At 31.6% G+C, this 18547-nt stretch overlaps 1 protein-coding gene across 1 annotated transcript in view; it reads right to left on the bottom strand.

Annotated features, from left to right (window-relative positions):
• The window catches only part of LOC136030849 (26S proteasome regulatory subunit 4), a 59856-nt gene that overhangs the window by 26780 nt on the left and 14529 nt on the right, over nt 1-18547 (bottom strand). The window contains exons 2-5 of the mRNA XM_065709894.1: nt 17025-17183; nt 13822-13932; nt 10517-10717; nt 7298-7397 (exon numbers count right to left, since the gene is read on the bottom strand). Of these exons, the coding sequence (XP_065565966.1) occupies nt 7298-7397; nt 10517-10717; nt 13822-13932; nt 17025-17183 (571 nt within the window). The remainder of the gene's footprint in view (nt 1-7297; nt 7398-10516; nt 10718-13821; nt 13933-17024; nt 17184-18547) is intronic.

The following is an 18547-nucleotide window of genomic DNA, read 5'->3' as shown; positions in this document are numbered from 1 at the left end:
TCATGTCTAATAAATCACTTGATTCAGAAAAAGATATACTAGAAGGGGATAATACTTCAGCCAATGAAGTGGTTTCAGGCAGTTAAAATTACTGGCTGAAAATTACCATCGTTTTTTTTTTGATAAAAAAAAGAAGAAAAAAGAAAACAAAAATGAAGAAAAAAAACAACAAACTAAAAAAGTAAAATTTTCAGCCAGTTTTAATCGCTGGCTGAAAATTATCCTTGTTTTTTGTTGTTTTTTTTTTCCGTACGTTTAGTTTGGATGCAGCTTAATAACTATGAAAAGTTTGAGATCAGGTCTCAGGTCAAAAGTTTGAGATTAGGTCTCAAGACCTAGCTGTTAATAACCTTCCTCAAGATGCATGTGTTAATTACATCATAAGGAAATGTTTTCTAGACAAAGCATGTTTAAAAAACCTAAGAATGTAGGGAAAAACCTTCACGTTCCCCACCAAATCATGATTTCTTTGGATATTACGGAATAGGGAATGCTTCCTTAAGATACAGGTGCTTGTTAAATAATTGAGATTGTTTTTTCTTTGATTGTTTAAAAAATCCGTAAGGTTTAGGTAAAGAAAACCTTCAAGACGCCGGGCCCTAGTGAGCGATTCCACCGGGGCCTAGCAGCCAATTCAACCAACCCCCTACAAACCTTTTCCCCTGGGGGATGGGGCCCCTGTGGATCAATTCCAAAGGGGAATTTAGCAGCCAATTCAAAGGGGAGTCCTAGCAGTCAATACCTACAGGTTCTTAGCCACCAATACCAACGGGGCCACTAGCAAAATTCCAACGGGGCCCCAAGCAACCGATACCGACGGGGCCCTAGCGTCTATTGAAACGGTACCCTTGCATCTAATTGTAAATCTAATTGTAATGCATCTAATTGTAATAATGTTTCGTAAAGAAACAAAGAGGTAACTAAGTTACCCTTAATGACATTTACTTCTTATTTATTATGAGTTATTATATGAATTATTTATAATATAAATTTATAATTATTTATAATATGAATTATATATTTATTATATGAATTATGAGTTGTTCTGTTTTCTTGCGAACAAAAATAAATCAGCTGACAGCCCACTCAGCCTGAACTTGAAAGTTTCAGTTTAAATATACGTTAAATAAATTCTGAAATCGACTTAACGACTTAACAAAATATCTCGACTTAACTAAAGACGTTGAATAAACGACAAATTTTGAAAATCAACACTTTAAGTTCGATCACGCATTCGACGAAACATGTTTTTTCCCTTGTTTTTTTTTATTTATTTTTTTTTTTTTTGTCTAACAACGCTTCAAAATAAACTAAAATGTCACTTATTCATGTCTAATAAATCACTTGATTCGGAAAAAGATATACTAAAAGGGGGTAATACTTCAGCCAATGAAGTGGTTTCAGGCAGTTAAAATTACTGGCTGAAAATTACCGTCGTTTTTTTTTTGAAAAAAAAAAGAAGAAAAAAGAAAACAAAAATGAAGAAAAAAACAACAAACTAAAAAAGTATATTTTTCAGCCAGTTTTAATCGCTGGCTGAAAATTATCCTTGTTTTTTGTTGTTTTTTTCCGTACGTTTAGTTTGGATGCAGCTTAATAACTATGAAAAGTTTGAGCAACAAGAATTAAATAAACGTTATAAAGTAGAATCATAATACTTCTTTTTTTCAGTTCATTTTATGCTGGATTTTCCTGTTTATTCTAGACACAATGAGATTTAGCGTATGTAGATGTGGCGTGAGATATAGATTGGATGCAGCTTAATAACTGTGAAAAGTTCGAGCAATAAGAATTATAATAATGTTTTAAAGTAGAATCATAACAGGGATTGTTCACTCCCTTAATATTCTTTTGATCTTCAATTTATTCTGGATTTTCTTGTTTATTCAAGCTACAATAATATGTCGCGTGTGCCTCTTAATGGTACTACTTATCCTATATTCCCCCGCGTCCTCGGTACAAATGCAAAGGAGCAACAGTTTAATGGTAAATCAAAAATTTACAAGCTGTTCTGTGATCTTGATACAAAAAATAAATCAGTTGACAACCTACTTAGTCTGAACCTCAAAGTTTTAGCGTAGATGTAGCATCACAGCTATGAAGGAGTTTGAGCAATGAGAATTATAACATAAATATAGTATTATCATGATTAGGTAAAAATTAAAACAAGTTCGAGGTTTTGGCTTCCAAAAATTAATAAATAAAAAACAACCCTTTCGACCACGTACCTATTTAACTATTAAATCTATTAATTATCAAATAAAAGCAGAATAAATAGCCCTTAGTTTATACACTACAACTATAAAACTGAATTCAAACAATAGCAGGTAGATAAAATACAGAAGAGAAATAATAACAGCAAATCCAACCTCCGTCACTTACACCTACCCTTCAAACCACCCTCCCAGACAACACCTTACAAATGAATACCTTTGTATGTGTTATAATTTTAATTTTTTTATTCATTTTACGCAGGAATTCCTTGTTTGTTTTATCAGCACACGCTAAGGGGAGCCTAACAGCAATCCATTCCTTGGATATTTTGTTCCTAAAAAGTTTTTTTCAAAAAGTTGAGCTGAGCTGATGAAAACTAGAAAGGTTACAACATTTATGAGTGAAATACTGACACTATTGCGATTGTACAATCGCAATTAATAATTAAGATAATTGACTGACCGACCTGAAAATGGATAATATCCCATAATAGCTAATGTTCTACACTAGAATAGACAATCGAAAAAGTTTTAAGAAGAAACTTTTATTTGGAAACTATTAGAAACAACCTTCTATAACAATTATTTTTATCAGTTGAAGCCGAAGTTATAATGTTGCTTCAACATCTCGAGCCAAATTATTATTGATGGTAAATACAAATAAAGTCATTCTAGCATCGCGGAATTATTCAAACTTTTGTTAAACGTGATAATTTCTCGAATGATTTATTCATAAGCAAGCACTTGCAACTTACTTTTTTCTATTTTAAGGCGAGTAGTTTTTCAATCTAATTTATTTGTTGTTCTTTTTTGTCGTTTTTATTAAGGCTATTATTAATTTTTAATCTTTTTTGGATTAGAAAGTGCTAAGAAAGTTTTCCGAGTACTTTTTTTTTCAAAGACTAAGTGCTCAACATTCAAGAAATTAGTAGATGGCATAGTAATAAAAAATTTCTACTGTTCATCTATTATTCAATATTAATAAGTAAATTAGCATTTGCCAATATAAAGTAATTTGCCACTCTAAATCCAATAAAATTTGTAAGGACCATACATCATCGTCAAATTTTTACCGGTTGCCACCGAGGTGGCAACCGGTTGAACTGGAGACGAAACATGGGTTCGCATATCACGCCCAAATCGAGGCAACAAAACGTGGAATGGAAACACACACAATCCCCTAAAAATTTGAAGGCCGAACATCCTCTTTCCCAGCGCAAAATCATGGCATCAGTGTTTGGGAATAGGCATGGTGTTGTTTTGGTCGACTTCATGCAACGGAGGAGCCACTATCAATGCAGAAGCATACTGCCTAACCCCCAGAAAGCTCTGCGGAGCGATTAAAAAAAAAAAAAAAAAAAAAAAAAAAAAAAAAAAAAAAAAAAAAAAAAAAAAAACTTGACATGCTGACAAAGGAAATTGGCCTTCTTCATGACAATGCAAGACCTGACACTGCTGATCAGACCCGTAATTTGTTGGACAGTTTTGGCTGGGAAGTTTTAGATCACCTACAATACAGTCGTGATCTTGCGCCGAGTGATTACCATCCGTTTCTCCACCGCAAGCAACACCTCAGTGGCAAATGTTACAATGATGATGACGACGTAAAAGTGGAAGTGAATTCCTGGTTAGGGGAACAGGCACAAGTTTTTATACAAAGGTTACTTTAAAATTAGTTGAGAGGAATGATAAGTGTTACAACAAACTTGGCAGCTATGATGTTAAATGGAGTAAAGTATGTACTTTTTTAAAATAAAAATTACTTTATTATCGTTCGTTGGGTAATTATCATTAAACGGAACTTAGTTAAAAAACACGCCGGGTAGCATAGTTCTGCTGATTTTTCAACCGCATTTCTCTATTTTGCAAATTTGACGACTGCTATTATCAAAAACTGATAATAAACAAACAAAATTAAACAAAAATTTAACAAAATTAAACAAAATTAAAACTTAAACAAAATTAAACAAAAATTTCTCTATTTTGCAAATTTGACGACTGCTATTATCAAAAACTGATAATAAACAAACAAAATTAAACAAAAATTTAACAAAATTAAACAAAATTAAAACTTAAACAAAAATTTCTCTATTTTGCAAATTTGACGACTGCTATTATCAAAAACTGTGTAACTTCATATTTTCTAAAATAGAATTTCCATTTTTCTCTAAAAATAGAAATTCCGTTTTTAAAACGACTGTTTAAAAATGGCCATTTTAAAAATGGAAAAAGACCATTTTACAAATGGTATTTTTCTCTAAAAACAGAATTTCCGATTCTTCGTAATTTTTTAAGATATGTACGTTCTGAGTCTATACATGACTGTCCCGACGCAGAGACCTTACTAGTCAAGAAGCGTCGTTAATTCTTAAATACATGACTGTCGATAATAAATAGACAAAAAAAAAAAAAAAAAAAAAAAAAAAAAAAAAAAAAAAAAAAAAAAAAAAAGAAACGAAACGAGAGTGGTTTTCACCCAGTGAAAAAATGGTCTGAAATACACCCTCATTTTTTTAATGAATGAATGAATTTATTGAAAGAAAAACAATTTATAAGTAAGTTTTAAACAAGTTCCACCGTGCTTAACAATAAAACAATGAAGACTTCAACTTAGTCCCCCGTAAGGCTCTATGGCCAGGAAAAAGACAGGTGGGAAATAAAAAAATATGAAAAAATACATCCATTAAACATTTTTAAATAATGCATTCATGTCACCAGCCTAAACAATCCCCAAAAAATAACAAATAGAGGAAATACAAGCTAGGTAGGGGAGTAGTATATAAGTTGAACTTTAATTTATATAATAGTTGGCTTTGTGAGTTTCTACTTAACTAATTCTAACAATCAGATTTTATTGTCACTGTCCATTGTACTTCAAAAAGCGTGAGCTTAAGATTCATTGATTAATGCTTCTTATGAAGAATTTGGTAATAATTTTAACCCCTACATTTCCTATTTTTTTAAGACACTACCAAAATCGAACAATTGTATCCGCTCATCTTTGATGTCAAACTAAATTGTCTATATGATCCTTTCGAATTTTATTGGATTTACACTGGCAAATTACTTTTTCAACTAAATTTATTTATCAATATTAAATAATAGACGAACAGTAGAAATTTTTTATTCCTACGCCATCTACTAATTTCTTGAACGTGGAACACTTAGGTCTCCCTGAAAAAAAAATACTCAGAAAAAGCTCAGCACTTTCTAATCCAAAAAATATTCAACGTTAACAATCCAATTAAAAAAAACAACAACAAAAAGAACAACAACAACAAAATTAGATAGAGAAACTACTCTCCTTAAAAAGGAAAAAAGTAAGTTGAATTATGAATGCTTGCTTATGAATAATCATTCGAGAAATAATCACGTTTAAGAAAACCTTGAATAATTCCGCGATGCTAGAATGACTTTATTTGTATTTATTATCAATAATAATTTGGCTTTAAATGTTGAAGTAACATTAGTACTTCGGCTATAATTGATAAAAATAATTGCTATAGATGGTTAATTCTAATAGTTTCAAAATAAATTTTTCTTCTTATAACTTTTTTGATTGTCTTTTCTATTGTAGAACATTCGCTATTATAGGATAACATCCCTTTTCGGGTCGCTCATTCATCTATCTTAAATATGAGGGTATAATCGCAGTAGCGTCAGTATTTTACTCATAAATGTTGTAACCTTTCTAGTTTTCATCAGCTCAACTTATTGAAAAAACTTTTTAGGAACAAAACGTCCAAGTAATGGTTTTCTGTTAAGCACCCTCTAGCATGTGCTACTAAAACAAAAACGGAATTTCCGCGTAAAATGAATATAAACGTTAAAATTATAACACATACAGAGGTCTTCAGTTATAAGTTGTTGTCTGGGAGGTGGCGTGAGGGGTAGGTGTGAGTGACGGAGGTTGAATTTGTCATTACAATTTCTCTTCTGTATTGTATTTACCTGTTATTTTTTGAATTCAGTTTTATAGTTGTAGAATATAAACTGAGGGCTATTTATTTTGTTTTTATTTACTAATTAATTGGTTTAATAGTTATACAGGTACGTGGACGAAGGGTTGTTTTTAATTATTAATTTTTGAAAGCCAAGATCTCGAAATAGTTTTAATTTTACCTAATCATGGTAATACTATATCTTGGTTATAATTCTCATTGCTCAAACTCTTCATAGCTGTAATAATACATCCACGCTAAAACTTATGTCAAGAAAATAGAGTAAAGTATGCACTTACTGAAATAAATTTACTTTTTTGAATTAATCTTTCGTTGTGTACTTAATGTTCAAACGGACATTAATTAAAAAACACGCCTCATATAAACAAGTGGTACCAAACAGGTTAAGAAGGGATAACTTTCCTCTGAAGGTATGGGTGTCTTTGGGAGCCAAAAATTGCCAATGTTTAAATTTTTCACGGACAAAACCGTTGTCAAATTAACTAATTCATTTTGCTTATTATTTTCACAGTTCCCATGACAGAACTGACGAAGTTTTGGGAAAAATTCGAGGTTTCAGGCATAAAAGGATTTAAAATCGGTCCAAAAAATAAAAAATGTATCCCTTTGTCCTTAGTACTTTAAGCTCAAGAGAAATTTTTAATGAGCCTTTCTTTCACTTGAAAAAAAATCGTCGTCAACACAATTTGTTATCTTTTTTCGAAGGGGGGGGGGCAAAGGGGATAAAAAAACCTAAGTGTCCAAACCGGCGGTATTGATCTCTGCTTCTCGGTCCCTCAGTGAAGAAGTTTAATGAAATGTTGGGGGCCAGTTATTCAGTGCTTTCTCACACCCTTCCTTTTTTATTGTTGGGGAGATGTTGTTAAAAAAAACATGCTATAAGCAAAAGCTTCTAGGCAAAAAAAGTAAAAAAGAGTAAAAAACTAAAAAGAAAACTAAAACTAAAAATAAAACTAAAATAAAAACTAAAATAAAACTAAAATAAAAATAAAAACTAAAAACTAAAACTTAAAACTAAAACTAAAACGAAAACTAAAACTAAAACTAAAGAGTAAAAGAGTAAAAAAGAGTAAAGAGTAAAAAGTAAAAAAGAGTAAAGAGAGTAAGAGTAAAAAAGAATACCTCCGATGTCAGCATATGTTTCTTGTGGTGCTTTTTCTAGTTTCATTACCGTTACCATTGGATCTGTATCATCGGCTAGAACACCAACAACAGCATGGACCTGTAATACAACTCTGATATGATGAAGGAAAAGCATATGTTCACTTACAAAATTCTTCAGTCAACGTTCGTCTAAAACCCTAAGAGATCCACAAAATGTTCTAAACAATATATAAAGCTTCGAAACATAAGTAAAAATAAAAAGCAGAGCAACAAAAAACAAAATAGTCATCTGTAGTCAAGATCTGTCAATGAAAATCTCTCCGACAATGTGGATTTTTCTGGAAAATTCCAGCACCAAGGATCATTTAGTATGCAAAAACATGTTTATTGTTGAGTTTTTTTTTACGCAGCAACACGTCAAAAATAATTTCCTGTAGTATGGAATAAACCAAACAACACTTACTACAGAATACTGTGCTAACATTCCATGGAACTTCATGTACGAGACGAATCAAAAGAGACAAATAGACAAAACCCAAACTTTAACCGCTTAAAATATGGCTCTGAACCATTCAAAATATGGCTCTTAAGAAGTTCAGAAACTGTCTCCTCATGCCACAGATCATCAAATTCAACAAGCTGACCATTCCTAGCAGATTTATATCAATGAAAAATATGTTCTTCCGCCTGCAATTAAAATCTTAATTGCCTATTTTGTTTACTTAGTTCATAAAACATAAAAGTTCGCTAAATCAATACAATAAAATATCAAGTGATATTAATACTACTACTACTAATAACTCACTGCAGCACCAAGCCGCCTGAGGCCAACACAGCTACGCACGCTCCTCCTCCAGTCTAATCTATTCAAGGCCTCTCTCTTTACACCCTCCCAGGAAGTTCCCATTTCCTTTAAATCTGTAGTTATGACATCCTTTCAGTCCAGACAAGGACGACCCGCTTTCCGTGTAGCCCCAGACGGTTGGCCAAAAAGGACAATCTTCGGCAATCTGTCATTCTTCATACGCAGAACGTGGCCTAGCCATCTCAACCTTTCTTTCATTATAGCCCTAGAAAGTGATATTCTTCCCAATTAATGATTCATTCGCAAAAGAGTTGGAATATTTCAGGAAATCATATTGTTCTACATCACAATACTAGATTGCAGCATATTTGTAGCATCACAGCAAAGACTCACCATTAACAATTTATTAATGTTTTTGCACTTAAGCACTTGACTGACCAATAAATTCGTACAGACAAAAGCACATTCCTTAAAAAAGACAAATTCACAAAAAGATGAAAAAATACTTTTTTGATATCCAACAAATCAGCATTTCTGTTTAAAATTAATATGAATAACTTAATTGTAAATAGAAAACACACTTAAGAATCCTCACCATAATCAAAACAGATAAACAAGCAAAACGAAGCGTTTATCTCACCCGGCGATTGGTGCATTAACCCACCAATCATCATTTGAAAATTGAATCTATCTTTGCGTTATGGACTGGGTAAACTTTGCTCAAAACTACTCCAATGAATGTTGGTGCTACTGTTAATCCCAAAAATAATAAAAAGTCAAAACATGAAGTTCAGAAATTAAGTTTTTGTTTTCTGAAACCAATGTCCGTTTCAATTCCATGGTTAATTGGCTGAAGTTTTAATTCTTCTAAGGGTTCACATAACGTTGTCTCTTTCCCGACACAATAATAATAAAATACAAATTGACCCCATGCAAAGAACTTAAACAAAAACGGACTTATGTTTCAATTCAACTCAGAGGTCACACAACTGCGACTATTTTCCAACAGATGCATGGATGCACCTGCACAAAATAGAACGGGACGTTCTATTTTGTGCGTTCTATTTTGTGACTATTGGACGTTCTATAAGTCCTATTCTATATATTTATATATATATATATATATATATAGTTCTATTCTATATATTTATATACTTACTATTTTAGAACGGGATACGGGATAATTACTTATATATAGTATAGTCCCGTTCTATAACGGGACTATAGAAACGGGACGTTTCTATTCTATAAGAATAGAAACAAGCATTGAAACAGAAACGGGAAGATTTTGACTCTTTGTGTTTACTCTACAATTAAAATAGGGCTTTTCAATACTAAAAACAATATATCATTTCAAAGGTAATATTAACACCTAACTTTATTTAGTTCTACACAAAAAGGGAGTGACAAATACTCAGCTATATATCATATCTGTATATATGATACGGCCTATACTGCTTTCATAGTATACAGACCCTTGTAACTTTCCATAATATCCAGCATCTGCACATATTCAGCACATGTAGCAAAGTGAAAATAAGCTTGTTCGTGTTCGTTCTACTTCATGTACAAGCTTAGTGTAATATTAACCAGTTAGAATTTTAATCTCAATGCCAAGTATCTTGTAGACAGATGTACTGTGTGACATCCATTATAGTGAAAAACAGGCTTGATATTTTTTTTTTATATTTGGATTAGAGTATGGTATGTTAATTTTGTTAATTGGCATGTTAATTAATTCATAACTAATAGTAAGACTGTAGCTGCAAGAATTCACAGTCAGCTGTTACAATTGCGACAAAACTCAAAATTTATTGATTGTCAATAAAAATCTAAATTTGAAAATCCGGTCCTCTATCCTAAGATCAAATCGTCAACCAGAAAGAACTAAATCTCTCGTTGCTTCCCTAGTGATTAAGCACACCGAACGGTCAGGTTCAGGTCCATTCATTTACATGATTTCCATGCAGATCCATTTAAATAATTGTCAACAAAATTTAAAGTTAATTACAATTACCAAAAGACCTCAAAATTAGACAATCAAATCACTAACAAAAGAAGGCCTAAAGCTTTAATTGCTTACCCTGCGATTAGGCCCTACCAAACAGCCAGATTCAAGCTCATATACTTGGGACCATTTTCTTGTTGGTACACTCAAACACTTATCAACAAAATCAAAAATTAATTTAAATTATCAAGACAAAAAAAAATAGACAATCAAATCGCTAATAAGAAACTGATAAAGCTTTAGTTACGCACCTTGTGATTATGTCCTACGAAACAGTCAGGTGAAAGAATATAAACTTGCAGAATTTTCATGTTTATCCATTTAAACAATTGTCAACAAAGTGAAAGAAAAATCTAAATCGTCAAAATAAAAAATTAGAAACTCAAATCACCAATGAAAAAGAACTAACGTTTCAGTTCCTTACCTTGTGATTAAGTAGTACAGAACAACCAGGTTCAAGTTGGTCTTTATCTACAAACGACAAGATGCTAACATAATGTTCAGAGCCAACAGATGTGGAGACAATGGCGTGACTATCATCAATAATCTCTTCTAGGGTTCCAACCGCCATAGGACTCCCTCTCAAATCGTCAACACGGCTTCTTTCTTCTTCTATTTTCTCTTCCTATGATAAATTAATAAACTTTACTTGCAAAATTTCTTCAGAGACGCCTTCACATAATATTACTCCACACATTATATATTCATGAGTTGTTAGGTAGAGCAACAAATAGATTTGTCTCAGAGTTTCAGATTGGTTTGACATTTAAATTTTACAATAGACACACAATAAAGATTGAAAAAAAATATTAGTTTACCTAAAAGTAGGGCCAAATTTTGTCTCTGCCCGGTCGATTTGAAACTTATATCTATAAGTCACTGGGGCAAAGGGAATCTAATTCACAAATAAAGCAAAAGAAAAAAAAGTGGTTAGTCCAAAATGGGCCGAAACTCTGTTTTCCTGATTGTCTGGGACAAAGTATTTTTGATTAGCATAGAAAAAGAGATTCATTACACCAAAAAATAGATACAGAAATTGTTTCGGTGATTGGCTTCAAAATTACATCCGTAAGTTCTTGGGCCAAGTAGACCTCAATTAAAAAAAAAAAAAAATAAAAAAAATTGGCTACATCAATTCATAAAGCTATGTATTAATCCAAACAATTTTTTATGTCTGGTCGTTCTGAAACATACAAGGCCTGTAAGTTAATCCAAGTATATATCAGTGGGGACATTCTTTTTTATGTCCATCTAATTCTTTCTCTTAATATGATTATGCAAATTTGTGATACCTGAAAATGAGCAAATGTTTTTTTTTTGCTATAGTTGACTAAAAAATTTTTCTCTCTCTCTCTCTCTCTCTTTGATGATTTGGCGTTATAATAATGGTTCTACCGCCGTGATTTACAATTATGCAGATTAATTGACGGTTTAATATATAAACAACAGATAATAAATAAAAAGAATACCAAGTAATCATTACCAGGCAATAGCTACTTATAAACTAAGAAAAATATATAATGATATAAATATTTTGCAAGAAATCACACAAAAGGAGACAGCGTAAGAACACTTAGTAAGTGTTTTACGAGAATAAAAATAATTTTTTTTTTTAGAGAATAAAAAATAAACTGTTCAAAAGATACGTAGAGTATATAGCATTTTACAAGGACGGCAGTTCACCTCTGTAATAGTTAAAACAACCATTCGTTCCACAAACAGGTCAATTTCTTCATCCAACTACACGTAAACCGAGAACACAGCTCCGTCTCTACAGGAACATTTAGATTTATTAAAATACCCTGTTTATGGAATAAAAACTTCAATTTTCTATCTCTAAAATTCTCTAAAAGTTTCAAAAGTTTTTAAATTAAATCAATTGCATAGAAAGCTCTGTAAAAATTGAGCTCTACTCCAGTCTCAACGCTGAGTTGAACGAGTGTTTTTAACAGTTCAACAAGAGATAGACGAGTGATATGTGAGAGGGGATGGGGAGAGAGAATGAAAGCAAAACAACCTATCGTTGAATTAATCAAGATGAAAAACACCGTTTATTTTGACAGATGACATTCACTCAACTCATGTCTTTGAGAAAATTGGCCCTTAATGCCAGATAAAACCAAAACTTTACTGAAATTTACAATCTGTAAGATTTAAAATCCACCTCTCCAGCCACAGAAATTTTTATTTTAGAAATTATTTCCAAAATTACTCCTGATCAAACATTTTGAATTTATATTCAAGTTTTGTCAAAATTTAAATTTAAGTTAAAAAACGGCCTGTTTTTATGCATTTAAAAAATTAAATCCGACCTTTCAGTTCTCAGACAGAAAAGCAGGAAAATCACAAATATCCTAAATTTGTTCATAATAAAGCTATATCCGTTAAAATAAACAGAAATCGATTTCAAAAAATGTTTTTCAAAGACAAGCAAAGACAGATATAAAACCGAAAACGATTAGAAGTAAATACATATATAATAATTCAAAACAGCAAACCAACAAGAATTACTATCAATGGAAAAACGAAGCCCAGAACAAACAGAAATTTAAAGGAATAGTGAAGTCAAAAGTAAAAATAATAGACATTACGGTGAATAAATGAAACCAAAAACACTAATAAATTGAAACGTTATATTCAAGTAAAAATTAGGCTATAAACGAACAAAAATTACCAAAATAACAAGAGCCAAGAGCTCATATGGCACTTGTGACGAAGTCGGAACCTAAAATTAGACTCGGTAGAGTTATCAATTTCATTGTCCTAGCACGTCAAGGAGCACCGAACTTGCCAAAACCCTAGAAATCTCTTCAACTCCCCCAAAGTGATCAGATCCGGTCCGCTTATGTCAATCACGTATCTATAACTTGTGTTTATTCTCGAACTCGGGAAAGAACTAGAAATCCCCCCCCCCCCAACTCTCCCAAAGAGAGCAGATCCGATTATGTCAATCACGTATCTCTTGTGCTTATTCTTCCCACCAAGTTTCATCCCGATCTCTCCACTCTAAGCGTTTCCAAGATTTCCGGTTCCCCCCTACAACTCCCTCCAATATCACGAGTTCCAGTCGGGATTTAAAATAAGAGTTCTGAGACACGAGATCCTTCTAAATATCAAATTTAATGAAGATCTGATCATCCGTTCGTAAGTTAAAAATACCTCATTTTTTCTAATTTCTCCAAATTAACCATCCCTTCACTCCCTCCCAGATGGTCGAATCGAGGAAGCGACTATTTCTAATTTAATCTGGTCTGATCCCTGATACGCCTGCCAACTTTCATCGTCCTAGCTTTTCTGGAACAGCCCGAACTAGCAAAACCAGGACCGACGGACAGAAATTGCGATCGCTATATGTCACTTGATAAATACCAAGTGCCATAAAAAAATGGGGCTACCACTACCTCAAACCCTACTTTAGATCAAATTTTAAGTAAACTGACACAATCTTTAGTATGTACGTAAATCTCTAGATCAGCTAGACGGCTCCCTCCTATTATACCTTCAGAGATGCTTAAGCTAAGTTAGCTTAAGTTGTCAATTTTTCCATTTCTGTCAGACACCATTTTCTGTCAGAAGTAAGCCTTACCAACGTCATTTACTGTAGCCACAATTCCCCAATTAGTCCTATTCTTCATTTTTTTTTTTGTAACATAGCAACTATAAACTAGACCTTTTCTACAAAACTTTAAGAAGAAAAACCATTATTAATAACAAAGTAAAATTATTTACCTGTGGTTTCAGTCGTTCTTGGTTTCTAATAAATTCTTCTTCCATCAATAGATAGTCCTTCACTCTTTCTAATTTAAGCATTTTTAGACGACACCTTGTATGGGGTAAAATCTAAAAATGAGCGACAATAAAAATAGTGTCATGGTAAAAATAATAGTGCTGAGCTAGGAAAGAGTGAGGTGTCTCAAAGAGTTTTGCCTAATAAGCATGAAGGAATTTACTTAGGGATAAATGGGTCGTGTATGACTAAATGTCAATCATTAAAACCATTGAGATTTCAGCATGACTAAATAAAAACGTAAATAAAACTAAATAAAAAAATACCTAAATCAAAATACATTTCACACATAAGTACATAATTCAATTTTTTATACAGTATAGGTATGTTAAAAATGAAATATCTTAATTACATATTTCCTGTGGCTTCTCATTTCCACTAAAATTCGAAAAAAAAGAATTTTTTAATATAGTTGAAAATTTTCATCTGCTATTGCATTAAAACAAATCAAAAGTCTTCAAACTTCCAGGTTTTTTGATTATTTTGCTTATTGGAGGAGAAATGAATATTAATTATCATCTTCAATTAATCGGTATTTATCAACATTTGATATCAACATTAATTTAATCCGTATTATATTAATAGAAATCAGTGCTCTACTACTTTAACATGCAATTAATTTTCATCAATATATTTTTTGTCAATATTTTCATCTAATTAATTTTCATTAATATTTGTTAGTCCTGGTTGAACTTTGTTGAAGTAAGGATGCTTGGGCTGTTTTAATTTTTTTTTTAAACATTATTAGTCTTAATTCTCATATTTTAATGTAAGTTTATTTATATATGTATATATATATATATATATATATATATATATATATATATATATATACATATATATATATATATATATATATATATATATATATATATATATATATATATATATATATATATATATATATATATTTATATATATTCTCGTATTGTCCTGAAGACGGGCCCTTGGACATAGGGTCGAAATATCCAGATTTGCTTTCCACTGTCTTGAAAAGATTTTCCCTATTGTTTCTACTTTGTGTTTGTTTGCAATATTTTCTTCCATTTAGAAGCAAATAAAACTCAAAAGGCATCTTTCTTTAAGAAACTCGAAAATTTCTGGATACCAAAATATGTATATAAGAACAAATGCTGAACTACAGGCAACACCAGTCCTACGTTAAGTTCACATATGATAAAATCTGGACTAAAATAAGTCTTGAAATAAATCAAGAAAAATACTGTCAAGGCAAACAATTCGACAAGTAAGGTAACCTCAAACAGAGCACTTAAGGTTGGTTGAAAAACTTCAGCTAGAAACTAATAACTGAGCTGTAAAGCCTAGTAGATATCAATCAATCAGAGTAAAGACAGGAACTTAACGATGAGCATTTTTAATAGGCATTATTAATAAGATATTACTAATATTATCATTAAAAAGTTATTATTATTAATTTAATTGTTAATATTGTTATTTTTAATTCATTTATTTTCTCTATATTTTATTACAATTAATATTATAAATTATCATTGTTAATTTTTATCATTGTTAGATATTGTTAATAAATCATTAACAGAATCGATAATTAAAAAGATAATTGTTAATCAGGTAATTATTATTAATAAAATTAGATGGTTCACCAATTACTGTTTGTGATATGTTTTTGGCATTTGTACTACAAAAAATATTTCTGGGCATTTATCAGCTAGGTTATAAAATTAATATTAACTACTCATAAACACAACAGAATCATAAATAGTAAGAATATCAATAGCTTCCTCAAGTTTTTGAATTATCTAACCTTTTTCCTGTGGGAAAAGGGATTGCTAAGTCCACAACAGCTCTTTAGTAAGTAAAAAAAATATCTAAGGATTACTTGGGCCGTCATTTATTCCCAGTAGTCCTATAACTATTTATAGACAACTACTTGGTATGAAATAACAAATTAAAGTCCTAGTCTCCTGAAGACTAACCACATATCTTAGTATCAAACCATGATGGCAATTGGATTGCCATTGGACTCTTTTCTTAAACTATTTAGCTAATTTATTTTTAACTTTTATTCAGGCAACACACACTAAAAATGCCTTTGCCTAGTATATAATCTTAAAGGATGCATATGACAATGTTTCTCAAATGATATGATTTTCCAATTTTTCAATGATTTTTCAATAATTCATGACGATTTTTACCTTTCCCTAATGATTATCTGAAATTTGGTTGCATTTGGAACAGCCAATTTACTTCATAGGTAAGTCAACTGGTTATGACTGGGATAAAAAAAAAATAATAAAGAACCTCTAGCAGAAAGACTGTCAAACATAATTTATGCTAAATATTAAATTAAAGCTAAATCACATGGGTAAACTTTAATTCTTCAGAAATTTTTCTTGTTCAAGTCCTTGAACCACACCGAAGCATAAAAATAAGTTAGCAAAGATAACTAGTTAAATTTTATTCAAGTCCTTGAACAAAACTGTTCCCACAAAAAGCTTACAGTACCAGGGACACTAAAATTAAACATTATTCACTCCATGGATCATCAAATATCTATTGTTTCAAATTTTTGAAGTTGTTTCATGTTTTATGAAGTTTTTTGGCAGTGCTGACACACTGATGCATGAAAATAAATTAGCAAAATAGTTAAATTGGACAATGCTTTTCATCCACAAGAATTCAAACATTAGCAGTCTGTTGATTCCAAAAACTAAATTATTCCCTTTTTAACCTAATATATATAACAAATATCTTCAGCTTCGTTCAGTCATTTTAATCTACTTTTTTCGTCTTTGTTATTATTATTTTTTTAATCACAATAATGCTGAATTTACCCCTTTCACAGAAGCAATTTATGTTTTAATTTAAGAAGATTCAATAAATGAGCAATGCAGATCCCTCCTAACATTGATAGAATATTTTGCTCCATAGAATCAGAAGACCATAAATGGATAATCCCATAAACAACAGATGGAAAAATTAAAGGTGCGGTGACAGAGAAGGGGTCAAGTTATGAAAATAAAACCTCACAAAATATATATGGCTGTGCTATATACCACAAATGTCCCAATAGGAACTTTTCATTCATATTTAAGTTTGAAGATTAAACAATGATGCTTAGCAAATTTCATATTTAAAAATATTAACAGGCCTACTATATACTTACAGTAGGGAGTTTTGTTGCTGTTTCTGGCCCTTTACTAGTCTTCTTCCTCTTCTTCCCCACACGTGTTGGAATAGGAGGCTCATATTTCCTCTTTTTGTCTTTGTCCTCTTTAGCAGGTTTATCTCCTGCTCCCCCACCAGCACCAGACTGATTTTGACCCTGAAAATATAAAACTAACCATTCACTGAGGCCAATGATGTGGAAATAGGGAAATACAACGAAGGGAATCAGAAGCTGCCCAGAGGCCTCTTGGGTCACAAGAGGTCTTCCATGTACTTTTTTTCCAAAGGATCTCCATCACATTCTCAACGAATCGATTTGTTTTATTGAAAGATCTTCAAGGGTTTATAAGAAATGGTTTACTTTTTGGTAGAATAAGGTGATGTTTTTTGCTCAAGTCCATTAATACTTGCTGAATCTTAGCTTCAATAAAAAATAACTTCAAGGCACATGAAATGGAAGAAATTTGGCAATAGTTTCTACCAATAAGAATCTAATCTTTAGCTACAGCAGCATGTCTAGAACATAATACAAAAATTTATTTTCTTACATAATCTTAAATAAGGGAAATTTCCAACTAAACAATTTTACTGAAGTCATTTCTTCACTTTCTTCAGACTAGTTTCAGGTAAATAATTGTGGTGTTTCAAATATAGTTTTGAAGTTGAAAATACAGCCTACAATCTGGTATGGCTTAGGTGCATCTGTTTCATCGCCATTGTCTTATCAATTGATAAGTTGATTGTGCTTTTCATACCTTTGATATGTCTTAACCATCTAAGTTGTTGCAGCTTTATTCTGTTGAAAAAGGAATATTTAACCTTGGCACTCTTGAGAAGCTTGATATTGGACATACTATTATAGTAAGTGATACCAGCAATTTGCTGTAGTGAAATTATTTTGAAAGCAGCAAGGTAGTACTGGCCACCTGGTTTAAGACTCTAAGATTCACAGACATAGGTCTTTCAAGATTCACAGGTCTAGTTCCTCCATTTGGGCATTGTTGTAAAATTAGAGTTTATGAGTCTAAAGCATATCTTAATGTCTTTTAAGCAGGAAGCTCAGAGCTGAGTAAGCTACCGAGGTAGGTAAGTTACTTCGCCAACCTTATTTTACAACCTCTAGACTTGAGGCTAGAATTTACTTAGAAACTGGGTTTTTACAAACACCACATAGAACTTGTTTTCAAGGTCTTGATGCAGGTAGTCAACCCAAATCTGAACTAAAAATCACTATGTCAAAAATCCTAACAATAGAATGCAAAGACTCAATATTCAGATCTTTCTAATGTTCTCACATACTGAAGATCACTGAAAAAGGAGCTTTATTACAAAATTATTTACATCACAGCAAAGCTTTTGAAAGGTTGTGAAAAGGTTTTTGAAAGGTTAGGACCAAATTAAACATATTATTTTGTTTTTGATGAATTTCTGGGCTAAATTTTTTAAGGCTACGTTAGTCTCTAGAACATAGGTTAGACAAGAATATACATGAATCCATTGATTATTTTGCAGCTGTTTTTC

Source organism: Artemia franciscana, chromosome 9, assembly GCF_032884065.1.
Source record: "Artemia franciscana chromosome 9, ASM3288406v1, whole genome shotgun sequence".
Classification (NCBI taxonomy): domain Eukaryota; kingdom Metazoa; phylum Arthropoda; class Branchiopoda; order Anostraca; family Artemiidae; genus Artemia; species Artemia franciscana.
This window is presented reverse-complemented; position numbering and strand designations above follow the sequence as displayed.